At 39.5% G+C, this 14,211-nt stretch overlaps 1 protein-coding gene across 1 annotated transcript in view; it reads left to right on the top strand.

Annotated features, from left to right (window-relative positions):
* The window catches only part of LOC126210350 (G-protein coupled receptor moody), a 491,669-nt gene extending 478,583 nt beyond the window's left edge, over positions 1 to 13,086 (top strand). Inside the window, exon 11 of the mRNA XM_049939564.1 lies at positions 6,126 to 13,086. Coding sequence (XP_049795521.1) covers positions 6,126 to 6,247 — 122 coding nt within the window. The 3' untranslated portion in view covers positions 6,248 to 13,086. The remainder of the gene's footprint in view (positions 1 to 6,125) is intronic.
* The last annotated feature ends 1,125 nt before the right edge of the window (positions 13,087 to 14,211 follow it).

The following is a 14,211-nucleotide window of genomic DNA, read 5'->3' as shown; positions in this document are numbered from 1 at the left end:
ATTTTTAAACCGGGCTGAAAAGTGTAAAATAATTTCTCCTATCCCCACACAGATTCCTAACCCTGTAAAGACAGGCTGAAAATTTTTATTTGTGATTTTTTTAATGGCTATGACAATACTTGTAACATTTCTACTCCTTTTTAAAAAGGTGTTATATTAAAAAGTTCTTTACTTAAATAATTAATTCTTTTTGCATCTGAAACCTAAACTGTTTTTGGGGGTATTGGCATTCGTAAATTTTTCTACAAACATTTGACGTGTTTCTTCAAGTGATTCAAAACGAATTTAGGGTTTAAGCACAGTTTTCTCTCCCTGGGTTAAATATGGCACCTTACACAACCACAACGCTGTTCACAATGGTAAACTACAATAATATGTATATTGCTCTGATCCGTAACATCTGACGAACGGCAGCTGGCCGAAGTGGCCGTGCGGTTAAAGGCGCTGCAGTCTGGAACCACAAGACCGCTACGGTCGCAGGTTCGAATCCTGCCTCGGGCATGGATGTTTGTGATGTCCTTAGATTAGTTAGGTTTAACTAGTTCTAAGTTCTAGGGGACTAATGACCTCAGCAGTTGAGTCCCATAGTGCTCAGAGCCATTTTTTTTGACGAACGGCAGCTGTGAATTAATAGTAACATACACATCCGCTATACACGCTAGTTGTACACAGTCCTTCACATATAGTATCTGCTTGTGGTTTCGTTACGGTTTCGGTTTTATGTTGCTCTTTATTACTGAATACAGCGATGGTCCTGTAGCATTCCCTTGGAGTAAGCGCGAAATTAACTTCACATGTGTAGATTTCTTACAGTATGTGCAAGACGTTTCTGTTTCCAGTTTCGATATAAAGATGATTCACTCCAAGAAACGACTGGCTCACTCTCTTGAAAATACCGGGCGTATTATAACTGCTTTTTAAGTGAACAAACCGCCATTGAACTGTATTGTTGTCTATTTAATTATGACCCAGGTTTCCTCCTTTTATCCCATATTCAGTTGATTGAATTTATATCATTAACATATATTGCAGGACATCAAGCTCAAAATTGGGCATAAATTACGAAAATGTTGGCTCCCCATGAAATGCCAGATGTAAAATCACCATCTAGTAAAAAGGTCAGTAACTAACAATCGGAGCACGTCATATTTAATAAAAACAAGCTGCTGTGGTATCTCTAAATTTTTTGCGACCAGTCCTTCAAGGTAGTCGAATGAAGTCCCTGGATCGGGTGTCGTTTAGCAGCCCTAACCCGACAACGGTGCACATCAGACTTAGGAGTATCTGGAAACTTTAGCACTGTTCGACATTACCTACGCTACAAGATGGTGTTATCAGTCATTCCCTTGCATCCGGTATCACATGTAAGGTGTCGGTGCGGTGAACGGGAGCTGAATTGCTATGTCACTCATTAAAACTTCAGAGAGAAGAGCCAAAAATTTGTAACACAAGATAACAGTTAAATAAAAACCTTTTTTCGCTGGAACACTAATTTTGGGTGACAAATGATTAATAACACACATATGATTTTGTGTTTCAAATGGTTCAAATGGCTCTGAGCACTATGCGACTTAACTTCTGAGGTCGTTAGTCGCCTAGAACTTAGAACTAATTAAACCTAACTAACCTAAGGACATCACACACATCCATGCCCGAGGCAGGATTCGAACCTGCGACCGTAGCGGTCGCTCGGCTCCAGACTGTAGTTTTGTGTTTCCCTTTTACTTTGCTTTCTGCCTATTTTCCCACTTCAAACAGTCAGATATTACTCCACTCGTCGTGGTAGCTTCGACCCTACCGAACATAATCCAAGGAGGTACAGAGATCAGAAGCTTACTGATTGGTTGGTTGCTTGCTCTGGGGGAGGGGGCCTAACAGCGAGGTCATCGGTCCCATTGGACTAGAACAGGATGGGGGAGGAAGTCGGCCGTGCCCCTTCAAAGGAACCATCCTGGCATTTGCCTAAAGGGATTTAGGGAAATCACGGAAAACCTAAATCAAGATGGCCGGACGCGGGTTTGAACCGTCGCCCTCCCGAATGAAAGTCCAGTGTGATAACCACCGCGCCACCTCGCTCGGTAGTAAACTTACTGCTTAACGTTGTACGCAACAACACGTCATAACTGTGTTTGTTCAGAAGTCGCGCAACGTGCTGCTAATGCACTGCGTCATTTGGGACCTGGTGACCCGTGTAATACGTGCGCCGGATGGCAGGTAAATTACGGGGTGCAGCCACACAACGTTCCCGACAACCACCGCAATCTTGTAAGTTGTTTTAACATCACACAAGCAGAAGTACATCTACATGTATATCTACATACATACTCCGCAATCCACCATATGGTGCGTAGCGGAGGGTACCTCGTACCACAACTAGAATCTTCTCTCCCTGTTCCATTCCCAAACAGAACGAGGGAAAAATGACTGCCTATATGCCTCTGTACGAGCCCTAATCTCTCTTATCTTTGTGGTCTTTCCGCGAAAAATAAGTTGGCGGCAGTAAAATTATACTGCAGTCAGTCTCAAATGCTGGTTCTCTAAATTTCCTCAGTAGCGATTCACGAAAAGAACGCCTCCTTTCCTCCAGAGACTCCCACCCGAGTTCCTGAAGCATTTCCGTAACACTCGCGTGATGGTCAAACCTACCAGTAACAAATCTAGCAGCCCGCCTCTGAATTGCTTCTATGTCCTCCCTCAATCCGACCTGATTGAGATCCCAAACGCTCGAGCAGTACTCAAGAATAGGTCGTGTTAGTGATTTATAAGCGGTCTCCTTTACAGATGAACCACATCTTCCCAAAATTTTACCAATGAACCGAAGACGACTATCCACCTTCCCCACAACTGCCATTACATGCTTGTCCCATTTCATACCGCTCTGCAATGTTACGCCCAAATATTTAATCGACGTGACTGTGTCAAGCGCTACACTGCTAATGGAGTATTCAAACATTACGGGATTCTTTTTCTTATTCATCTATATTTAGAGTTAGCTGCCATTCATTACACCAATCACAAATCCTGTCCAAGTCATCTTGTATCCTACAGTCACTCAACGACGAGACCTTTCCGTACACCACAGCATTATCAGCAAACAGCCGCACATTGCGATGCGCCCTATCCAAAAGATGATTTATGTAGATAGAAAACAACAGCGGACCTACCATACTTCCCTGGGGCACTCCAGATGATACCCTCACCTCCTATGAACACTCACCATCGAGGACAACGTACTGGGTTCTATTACTTAAGAAGTCTTCGAGCCACTCACATATTTGGGAACCCATCCCATATGGCATCCGTCTGATACCCTTCATCCATGGTTCGCAAGATATCATGTGAAAAGCGGGCGAGTTGCGTTTCGCAGGTGCGATGCTTTCTAAAGCCGTGCTGATGCATGGACAGCAGCTTCTCTGCCTCAAGGAAATTCATTATATTCTAACTGAGCATATGTTCGAGAATCCTGCAACAAACCGATGTTAAGGTGCAGTCCAGCTTCCACACCCTGTGCGCCACATTTCTTTCCCAGCATCGTGGTGGCATGAATGTTTGAACAGGCTCTTCACAGTGCATCTCGGAATTAACCCAATAGCGTCCATATTATTTTTTCGTTAATTTCTTTAACATTTCTTACTTTTACCTTGCTTATGACATTAGAAAAGAAGCATTTAAAGTGGAAAAGTAATTTTTACCTTTCTGGTTTTCATGTAATCTACTGTACCATGTACTGGGTGTACAAGTGCAGATATTGTACTTTAATATTTAGCCACTTCAGTGTGTCAGCTGTTTTTTTTTTTCTCTGCACCTAACTCTTCCTGCAAACACGGCACATAATTTAAAACCTGACATTTTCCGCACGGTCGTAATTGCACGACTTAATGGACTACGCCTGTCGGTATAGATTGACCGTTTTGCGTCCACACGTCCACACTTCAACACCTGACCGGCTTGCCCAGGGAATGGCTTGCTATTGCCACATGTACTTGGAGGTATGAATCAACCTAAAAACATACTACTCCAAATAGCTATGATTATTACTCTGCACATTAAGTTAGTACTAATGTAACATTTTTCAGTCACTGTTCTCTGTCATCAGTAAAAATATCTGTACTCATACTGCCAAGTCCCTGTATGCTGCACTTTTAACATTTGTATGAATTACGTTCTGCTGCCAGTGATTGCTGATTTCTGCAAGGACATTATGTCAGTTTCTGCACAATATGGGAATGTTACACGTTATTGTTCTGAAGCAAAGAAACTGTACATGAGTACAAATGACAAATCAAAAAGTAAAATAACAAATTACTTGACGTGATAAACCGCAAAATATTCAACGTGTAGTCGTGCATTACATTTCTTCCATTAGGTAGGTGCTGATGTCTTACAGTTTAGTCCAACACATCATCATCTTTTGTGTTCGTGTACTTTCAGAATCAGGTGCTTCGTTGCATCAAACTCAACTTCATCTCCTACAGTACAGTATGGGATTCAACCAGCCCCATTTGGTGGCTTCATATAGTTCGTCAAGTATGACTGCATAATTTCTCTTCGAAAATTTACAAGAGACATAGTTTTCCATTTTTTTGCTAGAGTATCCAGGGACTGTGTACTGTGACATCCAATAACTAACAGAAAACAGTTGAGTACCATTTCCTGTTACAGATATTTATCTTGTACTGATTCACATATTGACTCATTCGATCAATTCCACCGATGTGCTTGTTGTATTCTGTCAGAATGGAGGGTCAAGGAGCTACAAAGGAACAAGATACTTGCCAAATAATGCAGTTGTCACGCCGTTTTCACAGAAACACATAATTTTCCTTTTGTGTGGCAGAATGTACCTCTTTTTTTCCATTTCCTTCTTTGGAAAGGGGGAATTTTGGGACATACTATTTTCTCTCGCAGTCCCAGTGCGTCCAAAATAATACCACATTAAAACAGCAATAGGCATAATAGGATGATGGGTAGAATCATCAAAATGCTCTCATTTGTATTTAGCGTTACCTTTATGTAACGCTGAAAATCTAATATGTGTCTTTACGATACAAATAATGTTGCATACATTTAAATAAATAGCATGTGACCGTTGGTGTGCTGGGGAACTATTTGCTGTTCTTGAGCCTGAATGATAAAATAGTTTCATTGTTACATAAAGTATGAATCCATGATTTGATTCTTAAAACTACTAACATAGGAATGGAAGAACATATGTTCAACAATCCTTAAATAACGATACCAAGATTGTGGAAGACCATCACTGTCCAAGGCTAACTGTGTCATTCATCATCATCATCATCATCATCATCATTATGTGTTCTGCCCTAGGGCAGGTCTTCACATGTAGCTTTCCATGCACTCCTGTCATTTGCTAGCATCTTCACTTTCTCATAACTGTTTCCTTTAATTACACTATCCGCCCTCTGATATCTTCTGCATCTTCTTCTTCTACCATTCACCATTCGCTCCATTCCATCCATCAGTAAGCAATCTCTTTTCATCCAATGTCCAAGCCAACTTTATTTCTTCTTCCTGATTATCTTTAAAATTTCTCAATCTCCTCCCCCCCACCCCCCACTCTTCTCAGCTCCTCCTCATTTTTCACTTTGTCTACCCATTTTATCCTTTCCATCCTCCTCCAAACCCACATTTCAAATCCTTCTATTCTTCTTCCGTCCTCTTTCCTCAGTGTCCATGTCTTAGCTCTGTATAATACTGTACTCCATATAAAGCACTTTGCCAGTCTCCTCCCGTCCATTCACCCACATAGAAGCCTCCTATTCTTATTAAATGCCTTCTTGGCAATTTCTGTACGTGTTCTCATCTCCTCATTACATCTGATGCTTCCTTAATTATGCTTCCCAGATATCTGAAAGCATTAACTTGTTCTATATTTTGTTGTTCTAGCTTTATAGTTGTTCTTACTTTTGTTGCACTTATCATTACACATTTTGTATTTTTCTTATTAATTTTCATTCTGAATTCCTCACAGGACTTACTTCATTCTTTTAAGATCGCTGCCATGTCACACGTAGCATTAATGTAACGCTCGGCATTGATGGATTGAGAGAGCCGGTTCTCTGACTCTGCACAGCTGTTCACCTCCATTACGTCTTTTGTTGCAGACAAGTCCAAGGACGCCATCAGCCGCACCATGGTGTCCCAGGTGAGCATAGCCATGGGGCCCATGGTTCCACACAGGAACGACAGGAGCGACGAGCTGCCGGAAGTGTTCGAAGAGCCGTGACGTCACACGCCTGCCTGACGTCGCCAACAATCGCACCACGCTCGAGCGCCACGTGACCGGGGCAACAATGGGAAGCCGCCGGAACCGGCATACACCATTCACTGCATCCCTTCTCAACACCTTGAAGCGTGCGGGCGTCCGCTACAAAACCTGAAAGTGGACTTAAAGTCGGTAAAGAGTCGGACTGCCAAAGAGTTTATCTGTTACCAAAGATATAAACGTTTAATACTGGAGCTTATTGTTGATTTCAGATTATTTTCAAAGTGACAAAGACAAAGAAAGTGATTCTTCAGCTGGGTAGTAAACCACTAGCTTCGGACAGTAACAGCAGACTCATTGTACGAAAATTTTCACAGGCTATCTTACCATTTTCCTACACCTCTACGTCCTCTGCTGTATTACAGATGTTTTTAATTACTTCCTTTCACTACGTCAGTGTACTAGATAACAGTTCACAACGAAGACTAACCACGCCACACATTTCCGTAGTAGCAACTGTATTGCGCATTCTACAAACACTGTCATCCAAGAAATCTGTTCACTCTAATATTTGTAATTACTTCGAACGTGTACTTGCTGTGAAAATTGCTCATTGACTTTGTGCATCAAATATACGTGTACTGCGAATTCCAAATGGGAGAAAATCGTGTGTTTGATGGAGCGGAAATTAGTAGTATTTCAAGAGGTACCAAAGATGTAAATGTTTACCTTTTTAGAATTAGAACTTACACGTGATTGGGTCACTTTATAATAGAAAATCGCATTGAGAGAGAGAGATAGAGAGAGCATTTCCATGCTAACAGCGGAAGGCTTCTTGTAGGTCAGTGCTGAAGTATCCACACACTTGCAGTTTCATATGAGGTACCGCGCTATGATTCTCATTAGGTGTCCTGCCATTCCTTGAGCGTGCTGGAAATATGTTTACAACAGAGCAGAGAAAGAACTAGTAGTTAAATTCTAATTCTCTGCTCATATGTCTTCCACGGTTCTACCACAGGAATACCAGATAAACTGTACATCACAAATACGAAAAGCTGCAGAGCCTACGCCACCTCCTGCAAATTACCTATGATATTTCCTCATAGATTATACACACGAATTTAAGACTGTATAAAATGTGTACCTGGTCAAATATAGACGTTTGGCAATTTTGTATAAAAACAACAACCATTGTTTCTTGGTGAATTACCAACCAAATATTTTCTGTAACCAGTGTTCCACAGATTTTTAAACATCTTAAGAAACCAGCAATAAACTCCTGCAAGGATGTATTCTTTACTGTCGAGAATACTTTTGATCCGAATGTCACCCACAGTCGACGAAGGCTGTGAGATATTGATGCACTGATAACTTCCGTCGACTGAACGTGATCTTTTGGTCGACACAAGTCTCAACTATGAAGAAAATATTCTCAAAGCAGCTGTGCGTGTTTAATAATGACACATTTATTTCGAATACTAATGAGTTGTACATATAAACACTTCACTTGCTGATGTGGTTTAGTTAAGGCTGTTACTTTTGGTTTTTCTAGTTTTTTCCAGGCAAAAACAAAGATTAGCTAAGTGGTCACTGACTAGGTATCAGAACATTCCTTCATGACAGTCTAGACACGAAGGCATCGGATTGATAACAGAGTCATGATATTCGATTCCACGTAGATCATTGTCTCAACTGGAGCTTGTGACAGGTGATAAGATGTTGTACTGTATTGTATTGTATGGAACTGGGGACCGAGAAACGACGGAGAGGCTCCGTCCCCGCTGTAGCCCTGAGTGGTTCACAAACCCGCAGCAGGCTACAGCAGTCAACTCACCCCACCGCCGCCCCACACCGCTCACACCACACGAGCGTAACCCCAATGTTTGCGTAGTAGAGTAATGATGGTGTATGCGTACGTGGAGAAAGTGTTTGCGCAGCAATCGCATGACATAGCGTAACTGAGGCGGAATAAGGGGAACCAGCCTGCATTCGCCGCGGCAGATGGAAAACCGCCTTAAAAACCATCCACAGACTGGGCGGTTCACCGGACCTCGACACAAACCCACCGGTCGGATTCGTGCCGGGGACCTGGCGCTCCTTCCCACCCGGAAAGCAGTGCGTCAGACCGCACGGCTAACCGGGTGGGCGATAAGATGTCTTAGAAAACATTTCACAATACAGCTGAGACTAGACCACTCCCATAAAAATTGCTTCTTCCCATATACAGTTTCTACCAGTCAGAGCTCTCTCAATATTTAATTATTGGCTATCTCTATTTCAACTTCTGAGCCGATATCAGTGGCCCGTGAGTTTCTTGGCCGACGGCTGCGTGGTAGTTCGGGAAGAGCAGTAATGTAAGCCTAAACTGGATATCCAACTCAGCTATTTAACCAGCCAAAGACCCTCACACCACGAAGTGCCACTAGAATGCAAAACAAAACACGTTCCCATTCTGTGCTAACACACTCCTACGACATCGCGTGCTCCAGATCTCTGCAGAACAACACGATGGACTGTTTCAGGACTAGTACAAAATAACGGTGATAATTCTGCTGTACCAGTTCAAAAATTTGCTTGCAATTCAGACGTTGGCAGTACGATCAGAAAATTGATTCTGCTTTATTTCACTTGTTTCTTACCCACACATTTCACTGTCGAGCAAAAGAACGCCACGAGATGCAGCAGAAACCCCTAAATTATCTACTGTATTAGCAAAACCTTTAAATACGTATAACTCGTAAAAACGTGTGTTATAAGCAATGCAGAACGAAGTTGACATCGTTTTTTCAGACATTCCACGAATGAACAAAGGATATACTTATAAAATATAAACTGATACTAAAATGTGGAATGCCACTTACACCTCAGTCGAAAATTAAGTACATATTAACATACTTAATAACTGACGTCACGCATTGACTACTAAAAACTATGTTGCCTGTCAGTGCCATAGGATACATGTACTCCAAAAGTGAATGTATTTCCTTAAATTCTGAGTTTTCAGGAAAATTATCCGTACTTGTAGATAATACGTGTATCCATTTTGACAATGTAGATACATGTGTAGGGTGACACATTTCGGGAACGTTGCTTATCAGTTTCCTGCAGGATATACATAGTCATGACACAGAGCGAACGAATTATTGCTGGCGCATTAAATCTTCGTGGATTTCTTTAAACGCACTGGAACTATAAATATTAATAACTCAATCAATTATCAAGAAATGTGGTGATAAGAAAAACTTACCATCTGGAGGAAAAAAACCGCGAAAGAGATTGTAAAATTTATAGCAAACGCGAAGAAAATAATTATTCTGGTTATATACCTCTCTTAAAAAAAATATTGCAATATCCTGCAGATCTGACAATCCCTGCTTCGATATTTTTGTAGTCCACGACATAAGTTCTATAACCTGAAACGGATAAATAATCCTTTAAACACGTACACACCGATGGAAATTTTTCTCCGACAACAACATGGCGGAAGATGCAAAGCACAAAAAGCAGGAAGACCGAGGAATTTCAGTGCTGAAAGACAGAATTCTTCATCCAGATAGTACAGAGAGCACTGAATATGAGTGAACGTATCCTCAAGACTTCTCCTAGAGTCCACAGGAGGATCTTCGACGATATGTTTACTCCAAGAGTCCTCTGCTGGGAGCATTTTGGGCTAGTGATAACGTCTGAAAAGACGAAGCGTAAAGATCCAATAAATACAAATTGTGTGAGCACTGACTGGTATAAAGTATAGAGACTAAGTTAATGAGCTCACCAATCCCCCCCCCTCCCCCCAACAACAACTGAAGTATCAATCTAATGCCTAGCTGTATTGCTTTCCACATTCTAGTTCTCATATCCACTTAAGGCTATAGGCATCATCAGATGGTTTATACACTCTACACAACGACTCTTCAAAGTACTGTACAAGTACAAAGTTTTACTACTATACAATGTATTCAAACCTTCTAATAACAACTTTACCAAAAGTCTAAACTGAAAATGATACTATATGTTTGAATCGAAACAAACACGCAATCAAAAATACAATAATTATATTTCTTAGTATACTATCATAATAAACGATATTGGCAGTACTACTGATTAACCATAAAAATATTCTAAAATTATTACCTTTCCATATTTATCACCTTAAATTACAATGCTGAGAGTTATTTTCCATTACAATTTTATCAAATCTTAGAAAAGAATAATAGACCCGTAGGAATGTCGCTCAATCCGAATTGGTAATTTTCTGGGACATGGCTGACTAAAACAAAATATGCTGGAACAGTGCAAAATTCCCAGTCACATATTCCTGAAGCGACTTCCCACCAAAACATGTTAGAATAACAAAGACCTTCCACTCAAAACAACAACTAAAGTGTTCAAAACATTACTTACAGAAACAGGAGATTCTTAGCAACGACTGTCGCCACTTGAGTTTGAGCGCAGACAAAGGCAATGAAACATAGCCAAGTTACCATTAAAGGGAGAACTCGTTCCCAAAGTTGGCAGCACTAGAGAATATGAGCATCCCAGTCGCCAGATACGTGAGCCCGTTGAGTGGGCATGAGAGAGGGAGAGAGAGAGAGAGAAACAGCTGAGGACGTAAACGTCGCTCCAGAATGAGAAACATCTCGATAATCCGCCAGTAGAATGCCCCTGAGGAGTTCAGTGTTCCCCCCACAACCCATTCCAAGCCTACGCCGCTAGGGGCTTCCGTCGTTTCATCAGCATTTGCAGATTACGATTGCGTCATCATATATATTGGTCAGCCACCAATATAGGAGTAATAATTCTCCATTAACGTCTTTCAGGGTAGAAAAGTAACGAAGAACAGACCAAGATTACTTCGTCCCATTATTGTGCTCCATATCACAATAAGAGTACATGCTAAATCATTCTTTGTGAACAACAGTGTCAGCAATACTCATATCGTATTTGCTGGATTTTCGCTTGACAAAATTCTCTTGTGTGTATTGTGGATGAAAATACCCACATCCAGCAAGAAGTTAGTTGTGATTAATAACAGACACACAATATTCACAATATTAAGGACAGTAAAACTGCGAAAAAGAAGAGCTACAACAGGTTTCTCCCCATAAATGCTTAAAGTTTAGCGTGTACTAATCGAAAACTGTTTTATGACCCCTATAAATTATTCAAAGCTTTTCCAGATCCCTATGCCACTATTTCTGACATAAATGTAAATTGCTGAAAATATCTAACAATTTTTTTAAAAATGGGAGCACCTGAAACATGCAAAACATCGACTAGAACTGTTGAGACTTTCTAGCCCGATGCCGTTATAGACAAACAGTGCCACAGAATGCTAAATATAGTGACAAGCAGTTTGTAGCAAAACTTATCTTATTTGTTTTGTATATTTCGGTTTGTGCAACAGTTTAAAAGTAAAATGTATATGTTTTTCAATTGCTACTGTAGGGAGTGAATGCCATTTATTAAGTGCCTATTCCCTGCTGTTTTATTCTGTGACAGACATGGACATTTACCATTTCTCAATACAAGCATTTTATTACATGATCTTATTGGTAACTCATTACAAAGAAAAGGAAACAATTTTTTAAGTTTTATGAATCATCTAACTCCATAAATAACACTCTTTACCTTTGTCTAGTCCGCAACATTGTTACCAAATATTATGGCTGATGTATTATATAACATTGTTCAAAGTTTATTTTCGGATGAAAACAGTTTTATTCAATAAATGTTAGTACCCAATACTTTACCTGCATCTAGCATATAGCACACTTGTAAATCTGAATGCCTAATGCAGATAAAACTTTTCTGTACATAAATATATTTGTTTATGAAGGTATCACTCTACATACTAAATGATTTCCTTTATCTTGCAGTTACCAGTTACTGGCATTAATATGTGTAATGTGCCTCTGCACATATAGTGATATTTCTGTGAATTTAATAACAAAAATGTGATTGAAAATAAAAGTCTTAATGATAAGTTAAATTCCCTAAAGCACTTTGAGATTTCTTACCCAAAGTTAGTTTACACCCACTAACATCATTCTTATAATATTCAATATTAGAGCGCATTCATTTTATTGCTTTTTCTAACTTTGGTCCATGTCTGTAAACAGGACAATATATCATCATAAAAATTATTACCATAACTCTAGAGCATGAAAATAAAAAGTGCAACCGTTAGCTAGAGTTATCACTTTTTTTATAAGTACTGAATAATGACAATGAGAATCAAAAAGTCTTTAAAACAAACTTCTGTGTACAGTGTTTTGCCAAAGAGATTTTTCTACGGATAGTGTGTGTGGTGCAAAATATGTTAATACACCAATATCTAGTGAAATTTTGGAAACAAATCGACTATAATACAGTGGAAGGGTATGCCATTAGTTTAGTAACAGGGCCAAAGGAATAAGTGTTGATCACCTGAAGTATATTTTATCATGATTTTACACTTACAGAACGTATAGAATATTTGTAGCTATGAGAGTGGATTCATTGGACAAACAGGTTTTTTTTCTGTTTATGAGAGTAAATGAGTAGTTTTGGGGTGAAATACAATGCAATATTTCGCACTGAAAAATAATTTTGTTTGTTAAGCTATAATACATGACAGGAGAATGAAGTGAGATCACTTTATCTTTTAAAATATAAGTTTCATAATTTATGTTTAATTTTGAGTTTAGTAATATGTAAATATCTTTGTTTCTCACACAACAGTATTCAGACGGCAGCAGTGGTTTAATTTCTTGATTATTCTATGTAATGTTTGTGCACAAAGAGTTAATTTTAGAATATCTTTGTAAATAGTATGCATCATTTATGTATCAAATTTAGTTATTGTTATACAAAAGACACTTTCTTTGCTCCAAAATTTGTGGCAATTGTTGTCTCTTTATAAATGCATATAGTTTTCTATAGTAAAATAATTAAATACTGTACAGAAGCCATTGATGAGTAAAATTTTCTTAAGATACATACCACTCCCACCCATCATAGTTGACATTCAGTTTTCTACAATACAAAATTTACTTATAGACATGGAGAACAAATGATTGTTTCTGAATGATTTTTGAAGACAACAGTGGAAGTGAGCTTGTGTAACTTTAAAAAGTATTGTTTTTCCTTATAATATAAAACAACTACTGCACCGATGGTTTATACTTTGTATTAATAGTGCATTTGTTGCTGGAATTTTATATCGACGTTTAGGCACTGAACAAAGTCAATAAAAATGAATTGATGTCAAATTATCTAAAAACTGGCAGCCAACAAGCGCAACGCTACAGTCCTGATGTCACATGTGGACTACAGCAAAATGATTTTCTTGTTTTCAAGAGTTACGTGGGGAGATAAAGTCGTCGATCTTACGAATGGACACCAAAAGCAGATAATGAATATTCTCAATGGGGCGGGTTCACTTGCCCCGTAACATCGTTAAGGGTCTTACAATACAAGCAGCCGTGCAGCAATGGTTTATGATATTCCTAAAGAGAGCAGTACCACTGTTAAATGCAGAGGAGAGAGCGGATATGTGCAAACAGTACACCGAAAGCCTCTATCACAGGGACCATTTGTCTCATGTCGTGATAGAAGAAGAAACAAGAGTCCACAGCGAAGTAGGGAAGAGACAGGGAATCCAGAATTAGAATCAGAATTTAGAAAAGTTTTGGAAGACTAAAGATCGATGAACGCAGAAGGGATGATAGATAACATTCCATCAAAATTTCTTAAATCTTTGGGGAAAGTGGCAACAAAACGAGTATTCACACTGGTATGTTTATTTTTATTTATTTACTCGTCGAGTTTCACAGGTCCAAATTGAGGAGCAAATTTCACAGGTCATGGAACGTGTCAGTACATGTACACTAAAATGTATGAGTCTGGCGATTTACCGTCCGTCTTTCGGAAAAACATCATCCACACAAATCTAAACACTGCAAGAGCTGTCAAGTGCGAGAACTATCGCACAATCAGCTTAACAG

The sequence above is a fragment of the Schistocerca nitens genome, chromosome 10, assembly GCF_023898315.1.
Source record: "Schistocerca nitens isolate TAMUIC-IGC-003100 chromosome 10, iqSchNite1.1, whole genome shotgun sequence".
Classification (NCBI taxonomy): domain Eukaryota; kingdom Metazoa; phylum Arthropoda; class Insecta; order Orthoptera; family Acrididae; genus Schistocerca; species Schistocerca nitens.
This window is presented reverse-complemented; position numbering and strand designations above follow the sequence as displayed.